At 43.0% G+C, this 23,662-nt stretch overlaps 1 protein-coding gene across 8 annotated transcripts in view; it reads right to left on the reverse strand.

Moving 5' to 3' along the window:
* The window catches only part of TRIO (trio Rho guanine nucleotide exchange factor), a 229,759-nt gene that overhangs the window by 105,446 nt on the left and 100,651 nt on the right, over nucleotides 1-23,662 (reverse strand). For all 8 annotated transcript variants that reach the window (XM_047768042.1, XM_047768034.1, XM_047768051.1 and 5 more), the window contains 11 exons: nucleotides 23,429-23,620; nucleotides 22,875-23,024; nucleotides 18,934-19,048; nucleotides 14,779-14,894; nucleotides 11,092-11,214; nucleotides 4,284-4,478; nucleotides 4,068-4,183; nucleotides 3,177-3,243; nucleotides 2,452-2,561; nucleotides 1,450-1,519; nucleotides 771-860 (listed from right to left, as the gene is read on the reverse strand). In XM_047768042.1, coding sequence (XP_047623998.1) covers nucleotides 771-860; nucleotides 1,450-1,519; nucleotides 2,452-2,561; nucleotides 3,177-3,243; nucleotides 4,068-4,183; nucleotides 4,284-4,478; nucleotides 11,092-11,214; nucleotides 14,779-14,894; nucleotides 18,934-19,048; nucleotides 22,875-23,024; nucleotides 23,429-23,620 — 1,344 coding nt within the window. The remainder of the gene's footprint in view (nucleotides 1-770; nucleotides 861-1,449; nucleotides 1,520-2,451; nucleotides 2,562-3,176; nucleotides 3,244-4,067; nucleotides 4,184-4,283; nucleotides 4,479-11,091; nucleotides 11,215-14,778; nucleotides 14,895-18,933; nucleotides 19,049-22,874; nucleotides 23,025-23,428; nucleotides 23,621-23,662) is intronic.

Consider the following 23,662-nt stretch of genomic DNA (forward strand, 5'->3'; position numbering starts at 1 on the left):
ATAAGGCTCCATCCCCTTTTGTGCTAAATAACCTCCCTGCAACATCTTCCCAAAAAAATGAACTACGTTTACATCAATGAGATCCAAGTTGTTACAGTGCTACTTGTAAAACTGTACTGATAGGATGCTTTCGAAAATTAATAACATCATGAAATTGAAATGGGAAAAATAAGTGATTAAAAAATATTCAAAATTATTTTTGTTTTATAGAGAGGAAAAGAAGCTTAACTTAATGGTTTATACTCATGCACAATATTACATGTAAAAAATCAATGACTATATAAATTTTAAGTAATGACATAGATACATGAATATATTAACATCAGTTTTTCTTACAGCTTGTAGTACTTGAGAAGACTCTTTTAAAAACAGAATATAAGAATATCTCATTATAAATATGATAGGTAAAAATGATATCTTAAGAGAGTTCTCGTTGTGACTCAGTGGTTAACGAACCTGACTAGCATCCATGAGGACATGGGTTTGATCCCTGGCCCTGCACAGTGGATTAAGGATCCAGCATTTCTGTGAGCTGTGGTGTAGGTCAAAGACCGGCTCAGATCCCCACTGCTGTGGCTGTGGTGTAGGCCAGAAGCTACAGCTCTGATTTGATCCCTAGCCTGGAAACCTCCACATGCAGTGGATAGGGCACTTAGAAAAAAATGATTTCTTAGCATCAATCAGGTGAAAGTCACGAGTCATGCTGCGTTTTACATATACCAAATGCAACTTAGAAAAACTCACAGCTTCTTTAGTAATCTATTACTTACATCAAAGTAGGATCCTGCATGCTCTAATATCAGCTGAGTAGAATCGGGTTTATTTTTGCAGTATGTGACATACATCTGAAACTTGTCTGCCTATAAACAAAAGGAAAATCAGAATATCTCTTTAGATGGCAATAAGTCAAATTACGACAAACTTTCAGGCAGAAAAGAAGCTCTGCGTATCAAGGAAATTTAAGCCCTAAATTAAAGAAACCCTACTTTATAAAGAAAGCTATTAAAGTCAGAAACACATTGGCTGATAGGACAAGCCTCCAGAAGCCTCCCCTGGTCCAGGAGGCACAGCCTCTGTTCCCACCATAGTGTGTGCAAACCTGAGCGTCATACTTAGACAGCAGGGCCTGATCACCAGGTCACCTGCCTGCCTTCCTCCTGACTGGCCAATGTCAGGGCTGGGCACCCAGGCTGACCTATGACTCCCCAGGGCCACAGGTAGGCCGGGCACAATAACTCAACGTCTATGTCAAACCATCACTACTGCCAATAAAAAGCTCGTTCAACAGTAATAACTAGCTGGAGAATGTCATTCTTTGAGATAAAATCTGTTTCTCTGTCTGCAGACACCAGGAGAGATGGTGACATATGAGAAGTTAACAGTGCTCCTTCTGACTTCCCTCAAAGCCACCTGACCGCTATGATAGGACAAGCAGTGAGCTTTCCTTACCCAAGTAACAAAGCAGTGTCCAACATCCTCTGGCAATTGTTCATATTTTTCCAGCTCTTTCAGGAAAATGCTACAGACAGTAAAAATGATATCATATTATGAAGGAGTTTTAAAACATTTCACTTGCGAGATGTGTCAGAAATTAGACCAAGCATACCATGAATTCAGGCAACATCTAATGTCATTTTAATCAAGTGCCGTGAAAACTCCAGACCTTCTAGATTTTAATTTAATAAACGTGCAGCCAATTCTCTGAACTGGGAAGTTACTACGACTTTCAAGCAGATACGCAGTTTAGCCTTTAAACACTTTTTAGTAGGGACATTTACCTTAGCAGCTTACTTCTTCGAAAGTGCTACATTTAATAGCTAAGGATATAATTTAAGGAAGTGAATATTCAACCCAGAGAATCAACTTAGATTTCAGTGTCTTTGTGGGGTGGCCAGCTTGGCCTGGCATCATGCTTCTGCCGGCTACATGGGCTGCAAACTCTACCTAAAAGAGCTTCTGCTAGTGGTGCCTTTTTTTTTTTTTTTTTTGGTCTTTTTTGATCTTAAAAATAAAACCATACGCCCCTCCTGGCAAGTGGAAAGTGCATTTTACTTTGGTCATACACACATCTGTTCTAAGTTCTTCCTCTTCATTAGAAAAGACCAAACATCAGCCAGCAGCCTACGGACAGCAATTCTTTCTTTTAACCCTAGGAAGTAACTGACATAGCCGCTGAGACAGAAGTCTGGGTTCCTATAAAACCAGTTTTCAGTTTTTCTAGTCATTGCTATAAAAATTAAGGACAAATGAAAAGTTGAGGTGGGGTTAAAACAGACTCTCAAACGTCAGTCCACGTGAAGCATGCCTGGGGAGCTCCCTTCAAATTTCATCAACACAGCTGGAATCCATGCTTCCTTCTATAGGAAACTTTGATTTCTTGTCATGAAGCTTCAGCCTGGTACCTAGATTTCCAGAGCAACTAATGAGGTCCCCAAAGATAAAGCCACTCACTTGTTGTGAAACTCATAGATTTCCTGCATGTTCCCGAAGATAATGAGCTCTTTGTTCACAATGCCGGGCGGGATCTCCTCCACACCACTGGTCATTTCCCATAGGTAGGTCTGGCCGGGAGGGAAACACAGAGTTAGCTAAAAGGCCACAGCACATTCGCAAGGAACAGCTATTCCTGATACCTGTAAATGCATACCCAGAGTAAAATGAATAACTGAAAACACATCTTAGGAATGGAATCTCTTACAAAACAACACGAGAAACTATTAAAAACAAAAACAAGAAGCCTCAGTTGCAATTAATACTTGAGAAGAGTTCCTATTCTTTCCAGCTGTAAACATATTCCCAGCTTCAAAGCGTGGAATTAACCTACTGCAAAGGTACAACAAATAATCATTAAACTACTGAGCATCTGTCACCAAGCCAATAACGGGTCGACACAGTTCTCTGAAGCTGCTGTAAAATTCTACACAAAGAGTATGTCGGCCAGGCCATCATGTGATAAATGGAATGAGAGGATTAACGCTGTTATCATCTCTGTAATGAGCAAAACTCGCCTAGAACCTCACAGAAGTACAGGCACAGGCACAGAAGGCCACTCACGCACACTTGAAATCTCAAAAATAACAAAACGCGAGATCATTTTAATCATTGCCAGTGGGTAACAACAAACTGCTAGACTAACTCTACTCAAGCTAAATAAACAAGCAAAAAAACTTACTTACATCCATACACTCCCGGAGGTCTCTCACATAAGCCTTTTCAGTCTGAATTAGCTCAGCCATTATGAACCTTGAGACAGAGGAAGGCAGTGGGCTAGTTTAGTGCACAGTCAGGATACAGCTTATTTTAACTATTAACTTTTACGCTTCATGAAATAATAAGGTGGGTTTAAGAGCATGAATCAGTGATGTGTTCTGGAGAATTAAAGTAAGAACAGAGAAGAATGAATCCAGTCACCAATTCAAAGGAAAACAACATTTTGGAAAAAATTTTGTAAAAGTACCTACAAATTGGGGTCTCTCGATTTGGCAGTATTGATGTTTGGGGCTGGATGAAGCTTTGGTGCGCATCTGTCCTGTGCATTATACAACTTTTAGGAGCTTCCCTGTTCTCCGTTCAGTAAATGCCAGAAACACTCCCCCCTTCCCACTGTGTGTGCAGCAACCAAAAATGTCTCCACATTTTGCCAAACGTCCCTAGGGGAGACAAAGCTGGCTCTGACTGAAAACCACTGGTTCGGCATCACTTCTTGTCTTTATTAATATCTAGTATAGTTTACTAACTGGCAGCTTTCAAACACCTGCACTTGTGTTAATTTCTTCTGCTTAGCATCATTACTCATGACTTACTGATGACAAATGACACTAAAATAAGACATCAACCCCATATGAAATAGGGGCACATGGTAAAAACAACAAGGTACTGTTTCTGAATCAGGTGATCCAGGGATAGTGGACGCAGCAGAGTTTCTACTGCAAAAACTAAGCACGTTCAGAGCCACCAAGAGCATTAACACTGTTTGGTTTCAAAGCACACAGAGAAGCAAGCATGTTTGTCTAAGTGACACTGTCTTCACTTTTTCAGTGAGGGCAGGTTCTTAAAGACCATCTTACTCTTTCCTGCGGGCAGATTTCCGTTTTTCTTCGTTAAGCTCATGAGCTGCATCGCGGAGTTTCACCTCTGACCCAGGGATGCTGGCTGGAATTATATCCAGCTGAAGACTCTTACTCTGTGAGATAAGAGAGTCAATGAATTTCAGTTAATGAAATCAATAAACAGGATGCAGAGAGGAAAATGGTAATTTCTTCAGTTTGCACAAAGTAATTTACCGATTTGTTGGAATCTGACGAAATCCCCAGGGCTTTCTCCAAAGAGGTCCTGTACTTCTCCATCCGCAGAGAGAAATCTCTGTACCTCTTATCCACTGCAGTGACACATTTTTTTATCTCTGCTGCATGGGCATGCCCCTTTTCACAAAAGCCATCGGCCAGCTGTATCAATAGCTTCACTCTCTCTTTGGTTTGCTGCAAAAAAAAAACCCCCCAACAACAGGAAAGTATTGTGAAGCAAATGAACCCAACTGCCAGAAACCAGAAACACAGTGGCAACCTGCCTGTAACTCTAAGCTCTGGACAGGAAAATAATTGCTGGTGATAGAAACTCAGATTAGGACCCTAAACCCACCTAATTTATTGCTCCCATCCTAGATCTTTCCTCAGCTCTTCCACAACGCATGGCATCTTATGTCCTCAAAGAAAAAGCCTCAACTATCACTGGACAATGTCTTCATCTGGCAGGTGCTCACACCCTGCAGACGAATAGGTGGAACTTAGTCAGAACGGGCTCTACCTTCCCACGACTCTCTCCTGTGGAGGCCTAGGTACTGGTTACAGACACCGCCCGCCTCACGGGTGTTTATTCTATGTCCCCAGTCAGACCATGAGCCTGTGGAGAGCAGTAGCTGCCTGAGATCCTGGTCTTTCTGAAGCTTATGTGGCAAAGGCTCCCCAAGGCAGACACTCATCCGGATCACTGGTGAAGTTCCACCACATCCACCTTCGTTCCTTCTTTAATTCTCAGTATATACAGAGGAAACATCACTAGTCAAGGAGCTGTCTTCAGAGAGGTGTTTTTTTTTTTTTTTGCTTTTTAGGGCCACACCCTCAGCACATGGACGTTCCCAGGTTAGGGGTTGAATCGGAGCTATAGTGGACGGCCTACACCCCAGTTCACGGCAATGCCCGATCCTTAACACACTGAGCAAGCTGAGGGAATGAACCCGCATCCTCATGGATACTAGTTAGGAACTCCTAGAGAGGTATTTTAAATTTGTTTCCTGTTTTAAAATTCTCCCTTGAAAATAAATTTACTTCATTTTATATGCACACAGAAAAGTATAACTTTTTTACTTTTTATGGTTAAGGATAACCATAAACACTCATTCTTATGTGTGTGTGTATATCTATACACACACACAAACTTATACACACATATAAGTAAATAACTTGACTCAACTCTGATTTTTCAATGGATCTTTCATCACATCCATTCCATTTATTATTTCATTTACTATTACTTATATGATTTATTACCATTTCATTTATTATTACTGTTAAGATTTCCTTCAACATTCCCACTGGCATTTGAAATGAGTACAGTTATCCTTCTGCTATGGAACCTGTTTTTCTCAGTTAGGCCTTAACTAGAAAATCTTTATGACTAACATTCAGGAAACTGACTTTAAAAATCCCCCAAAGGAAGGTCACAGTTCAGAATCTGGATAAACTCTCTTAGTTTGTATAATCAAAGTTCTGGCCAGCATTCACCAGGCAGCCTGCAGAGCCAGCTCTCAGCATCCTTAGACTCTCCCTGGTGGGGTCCAGTTCACCCTTGCCCCCACCCCCTCCCGGCCTGCTTGCCCTCTGTCTGCGGTTTCTGCCTGGAATGCTAGTCTCCAAGTGTCCCCATGGCTCCCTTTGTGTGTCTGCTCAAATGAAGGCCACTTCTCCCCCGGCCTCCCTGATTCCCTTAAAACTGCAGCTTGCCTCCTGCCCCAGGCACGTCACCCTATCTGCTCTGCTCTGCCCCAAGCAGCTATCACCCTCCAAGGGGGTGTTTTTCACCTGTTAAAATCACTGTCCCTCTGTCACCTGGGTAAAACCAGCCAGGGACATTTGTTTGTTTTGCTCGCTAATATTTCACACACCTTCTATGTATCTGGTACATTGTGGACACTCAACAAATATTTATTGAGATAATAAATTAACATCAGGTCCTTCATGCAAGTGTATTTTCACCTGTAACTTTAATGGGTGCAGTAGTTATTCATAACTGGCATGAAGACATACTTTACAATAAAAACACATGAAAAAAAATTAAAGGGACATTAATATCTCTGTGGAAAAAAAATCACTACTACAAATTGTGTAAAAGCTGCTTACTGGAGAAAGTCAGTGAAACTTCAAAACACTGAAAGTTTTTTAGAGTTTCCACCTTGTGTGGAAATGAACTCAAGTAGAGTGAGTTAAAAGGAAAACAACTGTCAAACAAACCTTCTGACTTCTTATCACCAGGGTACCTTTCTGGTTATGTTAAGACAAGCCTAACTATACACCAAGGAAATGAGAAGTCAAAGCTTCAGACTTGGAAGCATAAATTCCAAAAGGGATTTAAGTTAGAAACACTACTAAATTTTAACATCAGAGAGAATTAATATGACTGACACAGGATTTTTTAAAAATTAGGTTGCCTAGAGAAGGTTTTGCTACTGTCTGCTATGATATTAATCTTCTGCAAAGCACAGAAAAGTTGTGTTTTACCAGTACTTAAGCATTTCTTTTCCTGTGTCATGAATGACCTCAGTGCAGGTTACTGCAAACAGCTGACCCTTGAACTCAGAGGTGGGGCACTGATGCCTGCCTTGATTCTCACTGCTACCCCTCAAACGCAGCCCACATCCCAGGATGCAACAGGACTGTATAGTGCTGCAGTATGCATTTACTGAAAGAAACCTGGGTATAGTGGACAGTTCAAATCGTATAGTTCAAGGGCCAACTGTATATCTTCAAGGGGTCAGAAAGTTATTTCATGTCTTAAGTGGTGGGGACATTGAAGTTTTCCATGTGGAAACTTCACTTAAACAAAACTCACTAATCAGATAGTCAGAGACTTTTTGAGGAGAACTGCCATTGCCCCTCTATCAAAGATGGCAATCCTCCCCTCCCCCATGGCTGGCTTTTCCTCTTATGATTTAACATGTATGGATATGTACTTATTCATTTATCATGTTATTGCTGGTTTTCTATTAGAATGGGCAATCCATGAGCTTAGCATCAGGAATATCCCGGTACACAGTAGTGGCTCAATAAATAATTGTTGAATAAATGAATGGTGTATAAAACATTAAAGAGGATGAGTCTGCTAATCCATGAATCCTTTATAACAGTGTATTTTAAGTCATATCTATATCTATATCTATGTATCTTTTCTATTTTTTTTGGCTGTGCCCATGGCATGTAGAAGTTCCTGGGCCAGGGATCAAACTCATACCACAGCAATGATCCAAGCCACAGCAGTAACACCAGATCCTTAACCACTAGGCCACCAGAGAACTCCAGTGTATTTTAATTTTCACTGGTATTCGTTAAATGCATTCACAAAGTTCAAAAGGTACAAAAGGGTACAAAGTAAAAAGTCTTCTTACCCCACGTTTACCTGTTACTGGTATCAGCTTCTTGTGTATCACTCCAGAGATATTATTATTATATACAAGGGAGTGAATGTATCTGTGTGTGTATTCCTCTCCCCTCCATTTTTCATACAAATGCTTGCATATATGAAAACTCAGCACCTAACTTTTTTCATTTAACAACTCTTGCTTATCCTTTACTATCAGGACACAACAGGCTCCTTATTTGTATAAGAGATGATTATAATATCATATTATAATTTGAACAACCTCATTTATGCATAATCAAAGGACAGGACACAAATAAAGGCAGACTGAATGCTTAACTCCTCATGCTTGAAGAGCTTTACTCATCATGTTCTCAGACACTTCCTGGCAAAGTAAGGCATTTGGAACTGGGGACACTGGCGATCAGAAGTGCAGAAGCTGTGTGGGAAGAGGAGCAAGGCTCTGAAAGGCTCAGTAAATCAGTGGGATTCAAATGCCAGTGTGCATGAAAAACCACCTGGAGAGCTTGTTAAAAGTGCTCTTTTTCAGGCCTTGCTCCCAGAGAGTCCAAGTTAGTACGTGTCTGGCAAGGACAGAAATCTGCTTTAATACCCATGGCCTGGATGCAAGTGGTACTTGCAAAGCATTCTGAAAACCTGCTGCACTGAGCTGCAAAGGAATTAAGCTGAGGCTCAGATAGGGAGGGGAGGCTTTACTTACATTAATACTAAAAATGTTACAACATTAACGTTGTAAAAACTGGATTGGAAGATGTCACGTCAGAGAGAAGGATTCTCTGCATAACAAAAGAAAAATGGCTTCTTAGAAAACACAAAGTTAAGGGGCCATCAATAGAGAAACGGATGGAGAAGATGTGATATATATATCATATATATAATATTTTATATAAAATATATATATAATGGAATATTGCCCAGCCATGAAAAATGAAATAATGCCATTGGCAGCAACATGGGTGCAACTACGGATTATCATACTAAGTGAAGTCAGAGCAAGGCAAACATCATATGAGTTCCCTAATATATGGAATCTAATAAAAATGATAAAAAGTATTTATTCACAAAATAGAAACAGACTCGAAGATTTTAAAACCAAACTTATAATTACCAAAGTATAAACACTGGGTGGGGGGAATGAATTGGGAGGTTGGGATTAACATATACACACTACTCGACAGAAAATAGATAAGTAACAGAGACCTACTTATAGCACAGGGAAATCTACTCACTACTGTGTAATAACCTATATGGGAAAAGAATCTGAAAGTGAATATCCATATGTATACATATAACTGATTCACTTCTCTGTACACCTGAAACTGACACAACTTTGTAAGTCAACTATACTCCAGTAAAATTGTAAATAATAATAACATAGGGGGACAGAAGGCAAACAGGAGCCTCATTTCAAAATGAAAAACTAAACGATGCCTCTAAGCAACAAAGCAGGTACTTTCTGATTAAAAGAGAGGCAGCCAGAAACCAAAGAAAAAATGCTAAGTAAAAAAAATTAGAGCTGTTCTTTTCAAAACCTACCAGGTCCTCTTAGCAAAACTAATTCAATATACCCAAATGAAAGAAATAGCTCTATATATTTGGGAAACAGAAAAGTCAGGTGTCACCTAGGATTTTAAATGTTTATTTTGTATAAAATAAAAGCAAAATGCTACAGCTCATTCTTCCAAAAACCATAACCCGAGTTTGAGGAAAATGACAATTTAGGAACAATGGAAAAAGCCTTTTGTACATGCTCCACTGGTAGAACACACCTGCCACACTCAACTCTAGAAAGTGACATTTATATCGTATTCTGTGAGTGGCACCCCCTCACCCCCTGGAGTTGTGCAGTGAACAGGCTGTTTGGCCATACACATGACCTACAGAGTGGAGCATCAGTGGAAATTTAAGTCCATGAAAAGGAGCAAATCTTAAATCTACCCTTGAGTGGTATCTTCAGCATTTTCTTATTATCTTTATAATCAAAGGATGTTCAAAGAAACAAATAAAAATCATGTAATTCACATAATAATCGTATTTATTATCCAACTATTAACAAAAGTGAGAATCACAGAGCAAAGGTGTGCTGTAGCCAGAGAAAGGAAAAGACAGGATCCTTACCTGCAGAGAGAGTGCCCCTCAACTGAGCAGGTGGGTGCCCCCTCTGGGCACTCATGGCCCCTCAGGCTGAGCCTGCCCTCCCCCAAATGTTCCCGGATCCCCCACTGAGGGCCAGGTCTCTCCACCAAGCCCCACTAGACTGGGTGCTCCTCCAGGGCAGAGACCAGGGGTTCCCACAGCCCAGCACTCAGAGGCTAAAGGAAGAAAATAAACTTACAGATTGGGGTGGGGAAGTGGGGGAGCTAGGAGCAGGAGGAGTCAGAAATCGTTACAGAAAATACAAAAAAGTACAAAGAAACATAATACAGAGTAGCTGTTGTTATTCTAAATGATTAAAAAATTCCCCATTGATATGTTTTCAAAGCCAAATTAAGGGCTGCACATGAAAATCAATCTTTTTACTTTATAGGAACACTTCCTTTTAACCAAAATTATTACCTGGCTTGATCATTTACTTTCTACTCTTAAATCTGAATTAATTTCCCACTTCTAAAACCTTAAATCTATCATCAAAAACAGAGGCGCTGCTGAAAACGGTACAAAACTGTACATTCAAAACTTTGAAAAACAAAAACAAAAACACTCCAGGTTGAGAAAGGAAGCCTGTAAGCCTCAAAATTATTTTGAGGTAAAAGAAGAAATTAGTCCCTACAGATATATGTATTTTTTAATTGGGAAAACATTCATATCAATGTGCGAATTCTTACATAATTTGCTTAAAAATTGAGTCACATATACTGCATATGCCATAAAGTGGTAGATAATTCTATTTTGAATTTCAGCAAATAAGTGAAAATGCCTCCCATTTTCTAAATCCTTGAAAAACCGCTGATATGAACTCTGCCAGTGGCAGCTGCCTGACTGCACGAGCGGACAGGATGCTATCAGAACAGTTTCAATGACTACAAACAGGGAAGAAAACCGCCACGGGACATCCAAGTCAAGTGGGTATTGCCAGTGCTCATGAAAATAGCAGGCACTCAGAAAATACCTTGGAAAAGAAACAGAAGGAAAATGAGAAGAATAATGAAAAGGACAAAGAAGAGAGAAACATAAAGGAAGGAACTGGGAGGCACTTGGAGAATCAGAGGAACGGGAGGAAACAGACCCAGGAAGGGACAAGGTGAGGACAAGCGTGAGAGGCCTTAGAGGTGTTCCTAACAGGACGACTGGCCCGCTCTGCCCCTCCAACTTCATAAGGCATTTCTGCAATGGTGTTTTTAGGAAATACTCACTTAGACCAAGCAGACCAAGTATCCTGCTCTAGGTTATATGGGAAAAACCCAGGCGGACACCGCTGCAGCTGAATAGATGCGCACTCACCTTTGCGGTGATCTGAAACTCCTCGTGCTCCTTCAGCAGCTCCTGGGTGTGCTGGATGCTGGAGCCTGTGGAGGTGTGTGTGGAAAGGTAGAACTCCCCGTTGTCATGGATCCATTCTAAAGCCTGCAGAGGGAAGGGTGGAAAAGAGTCACAGCCCAACATCTGACCCATTCCTCAGTATCTCATTTAAACGTGCGGGCACAAGCCTGGGCTGGCAGGCATCAAGAAACACTCTCTCAGAGAGAGACAATCTTCTGAAACATGTATTGGAATTCCAGAATTAAAAGAAAAGGCTGACATTCTAGAAAACTGTACTCGTGTCACTTAGGCATCAAGGGTAACAAGTTCAAGAGTTGGTTCTATGCATGAATCTACAGAACAAAACGTGTACTCCAAAGACGGAGGAAGTGTGGGCAGGGGGGTGGGGTGGCCTGAGTCCCCCGTATTGCAAAATATGGAGACACTCATGTCACTGGGACCTCATTACGTTGGGGGTGGGGGACAAGCTTCTAACTGAAAAAAGGCAAGCAAATGCAAGTTCCCAGCTTTCAAATGTACAGCTTGAGGCCATTCTTCTTCCCACCTTCAGTGAGTACTCAGGTCTGCACCCACTTTACCCGCTTTCCGGGGCTCTGACAGAGGACCCTCCCCATTTTACATAAGTCTGCTCTGGCAGGAGACAGGGCTTAACCTCCCAGCTTGAGGGGAGAGAGGACAGGCCCTGAGAGAAGGGGGCTGACAGGCTCAGGTGCAACAGAACAACACATCCTAACTCCTATAGTCTCTTGTGGTTTTATTTATTTATTAATTTATTTATTTTTGTCTTTTTAGGGCAGCACCTGCAGCAAATGGAGGTTCCCAGGCTAGGGGTCGAATCGGAGCTACAGCTGCGGGCCTACACCACAGCCACAGCAATGCCAGATCCGAGCCGTCTGCAACCTACACCACAGCTCACAGCAATGCTTGATCTTTAACCCACTAAGCGAGACCAGGGATCGAACCCGCAACCTCATGGTTCCTAGTCGGATTCGTTTCTGCTGAGCAACGATGGGAACTCCTCTCATGGTTTTAGATGGAAGCCAGTTTTTTCTCCTAAGTGTGTGTACTTGAAGTGAAATCAGACCGACTTAAACATATACATCTAAAAAGGTAACGCTAGGGAAGAGAAACATAAAAACACAGATTTTATATCTGCCCTTTGTAATGTGAGTCATCTGCTGGTCTTGGAGGAGAACGTCACTGTCTCTATCAGACACTTTGCTGCATTTACAGCATCTTAGAAGGAAAACTGAAAGGAAACCAGACTGCTTACCATGCAACCTCCTGGCTGGAATTTTACTTTTGTTGCCTGAGCATGGCTTTCTCACCTCTCAGACAATGTTGACACTGATATGAATCAAGGCAAAAGGCCATTTTGGTCAATTAATTCAAAGGCCCCAAGTTCCTCCGTTTACATAGCACAAGTACCTAAGCACCGAGGATGCAGGCAGGTGCTGAGCGGGGTGCTAGGGATGGGAGAGGTCCTGCCCTGCAACCTGTGAGGAAAGATGCAGAGGACCAGGGAGAGCTAGGGATGGCCAGCAGGCCCCCAGGAGGGACTCGCAGGCTGGGAAGGGATGGGCCCTGCACAGGGCATGGCTGGAGGCAGGGAGGCCTTGGAGGATGCAGGTGGAGTTTGGACTTTCGTCTGGAGGTGAGTGGAGCTGCTGCATGGAAAAGGCACTGGAGTGGAGAGTGAATGGGAGAAGCAAGACCACTTAGCAGAGCAGTTCAGAGGTTTAGAGAGGACACAGATGGGCATTACCTGTGACGACGCCAAGGGGCAGGTGGGAGGGTAGATCTGCCATGGGCCCTGATGGGGGAGGGGGGAAGATGAAGGAGAGGCAGGAATCAGGTGTGATGAGTGGGGACATGGTGGATGGGGCGGGGTTCCCGAGTCCAGTTCTGCTTCCATTAAGGCAAAAGTGGAGAGATGCTGGGCGGGAGCAGGGATTTGTAAATCTGGAGGCCAAAAATGCAGGTCAGGGATGGTAGACACCAACAGCGAGCGATAAGGTGAGAGGAAAGAGAAACAAGAACAAGCCCTGAACTAAAAGCCAGCATTCAGAGGCGCAGATAAAGGATAGGAGGCGCAGACAGCCCGGGAGGAGCAGGCCAGGGGCAGAGTCACCTGCCACCTTCCCACCCATGACCTCAGGCACCATCCTGAAAACTGCAAGTCAGCCAGGGGCCTGCAATTCAGTTCTGTTACAAGCCATCAGCATTCACTGTGGAACTGCTGTGACTGCCATGAGAGCAAAACCCAACACAACAGGGCTGCAGGGCAGATGGACTGTCCTCTGTAACCACATAAACTGAATGATTTTATTCTTGGCAAATGAGCTGACTTTAGGAAAAAGCAACAGCACATTCCATTATTTCTCTCTGTCAAGGGAATTATTTACAAGTTTATTCTCTGTAGCTGAATGGCTCCTTGTCTTTCAACAGAGAACAAAGAAAGACATGAGAAAAGATTAGTCTCAATGAGAAATAAAACCAGGCCCCCACGAGTCCAAAATACGGTTAGATTATCTTTAAATAAAAGTTAAGAAAATGGAATTTAAACATTAAAAATCACTACTGCTGGGACTATGATAACCGCATGGAGGAAAGTCAGCCGAGATGAGAGAGGACTATGAACTCCGGCTGACACTCTGGGAAACTGAGCAGTTCTGGGCAGCAGGGGCCCAATGAGAGACTACCAAGTTAAAGAAAAGAGTCCCCAAGTGAGACACCTGAAATGAGGGAAAGGCCTCCCTCTTGGACTAAAAAGATTTTATCAAATGCTTGCTCTATGTCAGGTACATATCAGGTTTCCAGGTGGACCCTGAAGAAAGCACAATTAGGAAGTGGCCACCAGGGACCAAGAGCCCTGAAGAGGCCCCAGGGTGCAGAGGACTCGAGATGGCTCACGGGGGCTCTGAGAACAAGCCCCCTCCCCCCGTTGCCACCTGACCTTCAGAATTCTAGGATTCTTATGCTACTGTTAAGGCTAAAGAGAAGTGACAGCAAACTTCGTGTTTGAGTCAGAGTCAGACAGACCTTCCCCTGGAATGATCTTCCGTGGCTGACCATTCAGGCAGAAGCCCTTGATCCCAAAATGACTTCAGAAGGAGGACGCCAAAAACGTACCCTCTTGATGGCTCTGCCTTAGCCAAACGCACCAATGGTTTCTGACTATATTGAATTCTTAGAAATTCTGCCACAGTTCATACTTAATTTGAGATCAACTTATCTGAAGAACAGAACTGTATCTTGAAAATATAAATACAGCAACATAAAAAAAAAAATTAAAAAAAAAAAAACCCTGCCCACCGCAGTATTTATCCAAGTACAGAACCAAGATTCCGCTTAATGACTTTTAAGTCATCACGATCACGACTGTTTGTACTTGGCGGTCTTAAATAAGAGGTGAGCAGTTGGGGAGAGCCGAATGGTGCCCTTATTGAGGCCAAGATCACCAAGTCACACACTTCTACAGGGTTGTGGGGTTTTCTTTTCACAACAAACTGTTAAGGAAAAGGCAAGGTTGTTCTGGTCATTAGGAAGTGGTTTTCGATCTGCTGAAATGTCAGAAGCCGCCCCTCTGACGATGGAGGCCTGGGCGCGGGGCAGGGGGTGCGGCTGGGAGGCTGTGTGGTGGCTGACCTGCTTGGCACTTCGCTCAAAGACCACGTACTGCTGGCACTGGTCCAGCCGCCGCTTCCTCATGGTCCAGTAATGCAATACCCTGTTCTCCCGCTGGAAGAGTTCGTTCAAGATATCTGAGAGAATAAACAGAAAGCCGTGCGTTGGTGCTTGCAATCAATGAAAACACCTGTAAAACCCCATTCATTTTCATTTCAAGATTTTTTAACGCAGATGCCCTTTCAAGACAGAATGTGGGCTACGGACCCACACTGCCTGCCCACCCGCCTGGTGTTCTCAATACACATGCCCAGACTCTCCTCATTCTGCATCCCAATTTACTCCTATATTGAAATCGATGGACACTCGAGTTGGCCTGCAAAACCTCAGGTCAGCTGGGCCAGTGAGATATGCTACTGCTTTCCCTGACACTGGCTGCAAGAACACCAGTCTTAGGTATTTTGTTCAACATTCCTGTGGAAGGAATATAGTATATGTCAAAAGAGGTCAGTCAAAATGGTGCAATGCTAGAAGAAAACAAGGGTTTTTAAAAACAAAACCCTATAAAGATCCACTGTCACTATGAACTATGGTGTAGGTTGCAGACATGGCTCAGGTCCTGCGTTGCTGTGGCTGTGGTGCAGGCTGGCAGCTGTAGCTCTCATTCAACCCCTAGCCTGGGAATTTCCATGTGCCTTGGGTGCATCCCTAAAAAGTTAAAAAAACAAACAAACAAACAAACAAAAACGAACAAAAAAACACCCTAAATATAAACCCTTAGGAGAGGGAAGGAGAAGTTGAGAAGCATGATGCCAGAAAGGAAAAAATTAAAAAGCCAGACTGAATTACATTAGAATTTAAAAAGCTGTTACCTAATAATAATACCTAATAGAATTTAAAAAGCCATAAAATTATTTCACGAATAAAATGCGATGAAAAACTACTGGGAAAATACAAGACACAGATCTAATTTACTTAACAGTCAACAGGAAAAACAGGAATCATCTGTTAGGAAAATGAGCCAAGCATACAAACATGAAGGTCATGATTTTTTAAAGGTAGCCACAAAAAAACACAGAGACATGTTTCACCTCACTCTCAGTCTTCACAGTTTTCCTGGCAAGGACCAAGCTGCCAAGACTGGAAGGGCCAGAGGAAACAGGCCCTAGTGCACCTGTCTTACTGAGGGAGGAAAACTGAGCACCACTCCTGCTGAGAGTCATTTGGTGACAGGTAATGATACCGAGGTGAGCACACCCTTGAACCAGGAATTTATCTCTCAGATGCGGTGCTTACACAAGCTTTCAAGAGGATTTGTACAGATGCACCAACACTGAGGTGCTGATTGGAAGAACTGGCCACAACAGACGAGTCGATCGATGAGAGGTCAGGTTAAATCTATTACGAAGTAACTAGGCTGGACATTAAAAGTAACAGAGCAGAGCTCCAAATTCTGACATAGAAAGATGAATGAGATTATTACTAAGTGAAAGAAGCAAATTGCAGGGAGGGGAATATTACCCCATTTGGTAAAAAACTAACAGGCTGAGGGTGTGGGTGGAAGCTACGATGTTTCTACCTCTCTACATGTTTGCATTTACATGCATAAAAGGCACACACAAAAATGTCTTCACAGTATTGACACTGGCAAAGGAATCAGGTAACTTACCTATATTTGTACATTTTAAAATTCTGTACAGTGAGTTTGCTTTACTCTAAAGGTTTATAAAGTAAACAGATAAAAAAACTTCAGAAGATTCCCAAGTCCAAAATTGCAAATCAAATAAGTGGTACTTAGAATTTAACTTTATTAGAAAACTAAAAATAATAAGACACTAGCCTCTTCCTAGCACAGCCCCTGCCTGGGTCAGGGTAGTAACGGCCCTCATGAGACTGGGGATGGACACCACCCTGGGCTCCTCAAACTCCTGATGACTCTGGGGTTATAATGTCTCTTCTGGCACCGTCACCCTTAAAATCGACTTACTGTACTATGCGCCACCCCCCGCCCCATAAGCCCCCAAGCAGATGGTGAGAGAAATAGAACACTGTAAAAAATTCTCAGGAGTTCCCATTGTGGCTCAGCAGAAAACGAACCCGACTAGAATCCATGAGGATGCAGGTTTGATCCCTGGCCTCACTTAGTGGGTTAAGGATCCGGTGTTGCCATGAGTTGCAGTGTAAATTGCAGACACAGTTCAGATCCCCACCGCATTGCTATGGCTGTGGCATAGGCTGGCAGCTACAGTTCAAATTTGATCCCTAGCCTGGGAACTTCCATATGTCCTAAAAAGCAGAAACAAAACAAAACAAAAATGTAGTGAGTGAGTAATGGAACACGCTCTCCTTCTTGCACACACACACACACACCCACCCGTCAAACTAGTCCAACCCAGAGGGGATCGTGTAACATCTCTGATCAGAGAGAACAGAGCATGGCCACCAACCAAAAGCAATGCTGAGAAACAGGAGAAAGGAAATGATTTTATACGAAATGAGGCAAGAACACTGATCACCAGTGCAAAGAGCTTGCTGACCACAAAGCCGTATTCCCGTTGAAAAATGGTTGCTGTTAGTCACTCCCTTTCAAGAAGCCTGCCGATTAGTGACCAGTCCTCTCACCTGAAGCGCTAAGAAGGCTGTTCTGGTGTGACAGAAAATTATCCTGTGACAACTGACAGATGACTCAGAGGGGTGGGGAGTAAAATGTAATGCAGGAAGTTTTGCCAATCAGACTGTTTCCAAAAAAGTGTGAGGTAAATTATTTGTTAACTGATCACTGCACATTGCTTCCCATTTAACTCAACTCTCAGGGTGTGGGCTGTGTGACCTCAGTTTCTTCAACTGTTCTGGACAAGCTCTGAGGCACGCAGTGAGGATGAAAGCTGAGAAAACAGTGCCTGAATATTAAGACTGTTTTAGGAGTTCCCGTCGTGGCGCAGTGGTTAACGAATCCGACTAGGAACCATGAGGTTGTGGATTCGGTCCCTGCCCTTGCTCAGTGGGTTAAGGATCCGGCGTTGCTGTGAGCTGTGGTGTAGGTTGCAGACGCGGCTCGGATCCCGAGTTGCTGTGGCTCTGGCATAGGCCAGTGGCTACAGCTCCGATTCCACCCCTAGCCTGGGAACCTCCATATGCCGCAGGAGCAGCCCAAAGAAATAGCAAAAAGACAAAAAAAAAAAAGACTGTTTTAAACAACTCTCATTCTTTTCTGAGGATCCATTTCCACATCATTTAAATTGAACGTATAAACAAATATGATTAAGTTTAAAGTGATATATCACCTGGATGCCCTTTTACTACAAAATATTCAATCAGAATTCTCTATCACATAAACATTATCAGTCTCCTTAACTCCCATCCATACCAACCCTACCTGCAGTTTAGTATAAACATTCTGAGGTCTTACCTATGCATTTATGTGTGTGCAAATCTGTGTGTAGGTACAGTTTTATAGATTTTTTAAACAAAACTGATATCCATCTATGTTTTTTGAAACTTGTTTTTATTAATAATGCTGTAAGTATATAAAACTGATCCCGCATTATAGCAATGAAATGGGTATATAATTTTTGTGATTTAAACTTTTAAAACTATTTTGCCTATAGATCATTCTGGTCTTCATTTTTTCCTGATGTATATTTTCACCCACTTTTAACAAAACAGTCAATACCAAAAAATTCCAGGCTGGAAGTTCCCCTTGTGGCTCAGTGGAAACAAATCTGAATAGTATCCATGAAGACAGAGTTTCAATCCCTGGCCTCGCTCAGCAGGTTAAGGATCCGGAGTTGTGTGAGTTATGGTGTAGGTCACAGACACGGCTTGGATCTGGTGTTGCTGTGGCGGCTATAGTGTAGGCCAGTGGCTACAGCTCCAATTCAACACCTAGCCTGGGAACCTCCATATGCCTCGGGTGTGGCCCTAAAAATACAAAAAAAAAAAAAAAATCCATGCTGGACACACTGCATTTTCTTCCTGCTTATATTCTTCAACTTTATTCAACAAGTTATCAACCTGTATATTTAATACTTTATTATTAAACCAAGTTAACTAGTGAGCACTTTAATGATATGATGTAGCAGACATTTTAAATGAGCCCTGGTCCAAGGTGCCAGAACGAGTCACATCAAGCTCCTCCTGCAGCTCATTAGTCAGCTGCCTCCTCGCTGTACTCACTTTTCACTTGCTGTTCAGGGGCCTTGATGTGTGTCACCATCCCCGGCATGTTGACGCTGTTCCTGTGCAGGTACTTCAGGAAAACGTCTGCATTCCGTCTAGCAAGTGTGCAAGCCTAAGGAATAATGCAGAGCAACTGTTCAGAGGACTCACAACTGTTCAGAGGACTCAGACAGACACGCATCCTCAGCGTACGTGGGTGACATCATCCGTCTTATTCTAAAGCGTTCCTCTGGCCAACCTGAGATCTAGAGGATACATAGGTTAAAACCTATTTCAATTAAAAAAAAAAAACAAAAAAAAACCCACCTCTGTCCTGGAGCCCCTGCTCTGATGAAGCCGGCTGCTATGCCGGGAGGGGCCCCATGGAGAGATCCAGGTGGAAGGGGACTCAGGGGGACTGGGGGGACTGCTGGTCCCAGAGAGGAAGTAAGCCCTTCCCCAGTAGAGGCTTGAGGTGACCCAGCCCTGGCCACACCCTGACCTTGGCCTTGGGACAATGCTAAGTCAGAGGACCTGGCTAGTCTGTGCCTGGCTTTCTGTAAAGGGCAGCCAGTAAGTATGTACAGCTCCCCAAGTCATTCAGTCTCCGTCTCTCAACCTGCCCACTGAAGGTGAGAGTAGCTGTGGATGATACTTAAATGAGAGGGAATGGACACACTTAGTCCTCAGGTCTTAGTTTGCTAACCCTTGGCTTAAGCCACTGAGTTGTGGGTGGTTTATTGTGGTGATAGAAAACTGTTAGTACAGGTTTATAAACCAAATGAATAAGTTCATTAATTTATTTAAAAAAAGGTTTTATGGGAGGGGGAAGAAGTGGGATGGACAGGGAATCTGGGGTTAACAGATGCAAACTATTGCCTTTGAAATGGATAAGCAATGAGATTCTGCTGTAGAGCACTGGGAACTCTATCTTCACTTATAATGGAGGATAATGTGAGAAGAAGAATGTATATATGTATGTGTGACTGGGGCACTATGCTGTGCTGTAGAAAATTTTCTGCTATGCAGTAGCAAATAGAACACTGTAAACCAACTATTATGGAAAAAATAAAAATTATTTTAAAAAATAAAGTTTAATTTTAGAGTAAAAAAAAATAAAAGTTTTATTTAAGAGAAAAGGTATATAAATATAAAATCAAAATGGTCCAGAAAAAAAAAAATCCCTTAATTATACTAGATCTGCATTTCCTAGCACAGATCTGGACTCGATCTTTCCTTCCTGGATTCCAGCTCCTCCTCCCTGTGGTAAACGGATGAGAGATCACAACCCAGGCTCAGGGGGACTCATGATCACTGGGCTGGTCACTGTGAAGGCCTTTCCAGTAGATGGAGCTGGGATACTTTCTTTTTAATTAAGAGAAAAATATAGCATGAGCCTCTATGCCTCTATGGATAAGTCCAAAATAAGCTGTCACTGAAACAGCAAGGAAGCTGTGAAGATCCCTGGGGTCACGTCCAAAGGACAAAGGAGGTCAGAGCAACTGGACTGCAGGGACTCCCAACTCGTGAGACAAGCTGAATATAAAAAGACAAGTACGTGACTTCAATCAATTGAAAAGCACCAAATGTTAAGAACTATGTTACCAAAAGAACAAATTAATGATACACAGAGGTTGCTAGAGCAACAGCTCATTATCCTGAAAATCAGAAACACAGAAAAAGAATCAAGCATTGACCCCATCTCTCTCAGACTGAGCATGTCTGAGGCACTGGGAAACCCTGACATCACAGAGACAGAAAGAGAAGCAGATCATGGGAAGCACACAGTACCGCCCATCGGCTCGCTAAGAGCGTCCCAAACACTCACCCAAACCTGAACCTGACCAAGGTTCTCAACCCAACAGACAGAAACTCAGGATCCACGATGGGCTAAATGACTCCATGGGATGCAATTACCAAATCCAGAAGGTGGGAAACTCCACAGTGTAACTTTTCTTCAATAACTAATGTTAATAAAAGGGAGGGTGAGGCCTAGACTACAAGAGATTTAAGAGACATTCACCAATTGAATCAAGGTGTGGACCTTGTTTGGATCTTGATTAAAACCATGCATAAAAGCACATTTATGGGACAATCAGAGAAATTTGAACACTGACTTTATATAAAATAGGAGTTACTGTTAATTTGTAAGATCTAAATATGGTATTGTGGTCATAGAATGGTTTTAGAAAGGTAGAATTTAATGTTTAGGTACACACAGAAGTATTTACAAATAAAATGACATAATATCTAGAGTTTAAAATAATCCAGTAAAGGTGGGCATATGCCTGTGTGTTGGTAATTACTGAAGCAAGTGAGAAGTACACAGGGGCTTGTTATCCATTTTCCCAATTTTTGTACACATTTTTAAGCTTCCATAATAAAAAGTTTAAAGATATCCAACACACCAAACATATAATCTCAGTCGAAGGAAGGAAACTGGTCTGTGATTATTTTTGTTTTATAATTTTACCTAGACATCTTTCTTAATGATATTAACTGAAGCAGTCTCCATTTTTTTAAAAAAATTAAATGGATTCCAGAGAAAAAGATGCAAATCATAACGACTCCAACTGAAAACATTTCATCAGTGGTGGGTGTTTTGTAAACTTAAATGGCAGCAACCAGTAGGGGTGGGACTTTCAGGTCCTTTTGGGGACCTTTGTTACAACTAATACTCAGAGAAGCTTCAACTGTTTTCCTACCTTGATCTGCTTAACATGAAAATCTCTGAGGTGGAGGCTCAGAATAAGTATTTTCAAACACTTGTATAGAACTTATTCTCCCAGACTAAACAGTAACTCTGTCAGGACAGATGCTCACCTTCAGAAATGAAACAGAAACTTTTAAATTCAACAGGAAATGGTGTCAGTGAGGTCAGGATGCTGGAGCTGTGAGGAAAACTCAACTTGATACCAGCAACAATGGAAAGTAAACACCATACCTATTTTTAACAGATCTGAGTGGACACCAGCAGAATCTCAGATCTTTTTCACAAGTGAATGAATGCAATGTGGAAACATTCAACAAGTTAATGTTTCTAAACATTCTGACTGCTTTTTAAAAGTTAATTGCTGCAGGGAGTTCCCGTCGTGGGGCAGTGGTTAACGAATCCGACTAGGAACCATGAGGTTGCGGGTTCGGTCCCTGCCCTTGCTCAGTGGGTTAATGATCCGGCGTTGCCGTGAGCTGTGGTGTAGGTTGCAGACGCGGCTTGGATCCCGCGTTGCTGTGGTTCTGGCATAGGCCGGTGGCTACAGCTCCGATTGGACCCCTAGCCTAGGAACCTCCATATGCCACCGGAGCGGCCCTAGAAAAGGCATAAAGACCAAAAAAAAAAAAAGTTAATTGCTGCAAAGCACACCAGTGACTTAAGGTATGACTATTTATAAAGAACAAAGCAGGCTTGCAAAGTGCCTCATTTAAAGCTTCTCAGAGTCAAAATTTCCAGCCTGGCCTGTGATTAAATTTCTCCTGCAGGAAACATTTCCTGAGTAAGTATTAGTAACTGATACTGTGAACCACAAGGGGTGTCTGTGCTTTGTGACTACTCATTACTGGGCTCACATGTGTTCTGAGATGGTCTTTACTCCTAAAAAAGCTGAATTTCCAAAGGAAGATTATTTTCTCTCTCCCTATGTGTCTGTTCAGAATCATTTGTGTTGTAAGTTCCACCCATATCTTTATGCACAGAGTTCTATCTAGCTCTCTCTCTGTGAAAACTACGAGTGCAGTGAATCACAACTGAAAAAGATTTTAAGATCTTCTCTGGTCAGCTGAGTGCCGATGCAATGCCACCCCAATCACTTTCCACACCAGGGGACGCTGTGAGGTGTGAGGCATGGAGGCGTGTCCGCAGTTTTTTGGTTGACAGTACAGACACTACCCTCCCAGGTGGACCCTCTGGGGTGCACCTACAGGGCACTGAGGCACCAGCTCCAGGGAGGCCAACTCTGTACCTTCAGGAATGCTTCCTTCTGCTCAAGGTGCTTGCTGATCATGGGCGTGACGTGGTCCGTCTCGGAATTGGGGCCCAGCTTGTCAGCCCCTCCACACCAGTCCTCTTCTCTCTTGTACTCCTGCTCCAGGCTCTCAAGGACGCTGCACACCTGTGACAGGAGAGGGTTCCAAGCTCAGAGGGACTGGCTGGCATCTGCCAGGATATCAAGCTGACCCTGGGACCAAGACCATCACCTGCCATGAGGACACGTTGCAGGCCTTTCGGAACAAGGACAAAATAAAAGCTAAATGTCCTGCCTCTGTCTGCCTTGTCTCAGGCCACATATTTAAAAGGGAGGGAGGGGGACGTGAAAGGGGTCGTCTTCTCAGACCCTCCCAACTCCGTTACTCTTCAATACAAAGGGAAGCAGAAATCCTCTAAATTCTAGAATTCTGCCTTTCTCTGCTTGACCTGGAAATGACTGGGTCAGGAATGGCTGGTGAGGCAACGAATGAGCGAATGAGCGGGCTGAGCAGTGAAAGCGGCTCAGGGAGAAGCGGCAGGGGCCCCTACCTGCTCCGAGGTCTTGTAGAAGGCCACAGACGCGTTCACCAGCTTGAGCCGGTCTTCCATCTTGAGCATGAGCTGCTGCCAGTGAGAGGCCACCTTCTCGGCACAGTCCCTGATCATGTCCATGTCATAGTGGTTGGCCTGCAGCATGGCTTCCGCCTTCTGCTGTACCTGCAGTGCGCTCTGGTGTGTCTTCTAAGGAGGAGAGGGGGGGGGGGCTGTTCAACAGGGGTGGCA

The sequence above is a fragment of the Phacochoerus africanus genome, chromosome 1, assembly GCF_016906955.1.
Source record: "Phacochoerus africanus isolate WHEZ1 chromosome 1, ROS_Pafr_v1, whole genome shotgun sequence".
NCBI classification, from domain to species: domain Eukaryota; kingdom Metazoa; phylum Chordata; class Mammalia; order Artiodactyla; family Suidae; genus Phacochoerus; species Phacochoerus africanus.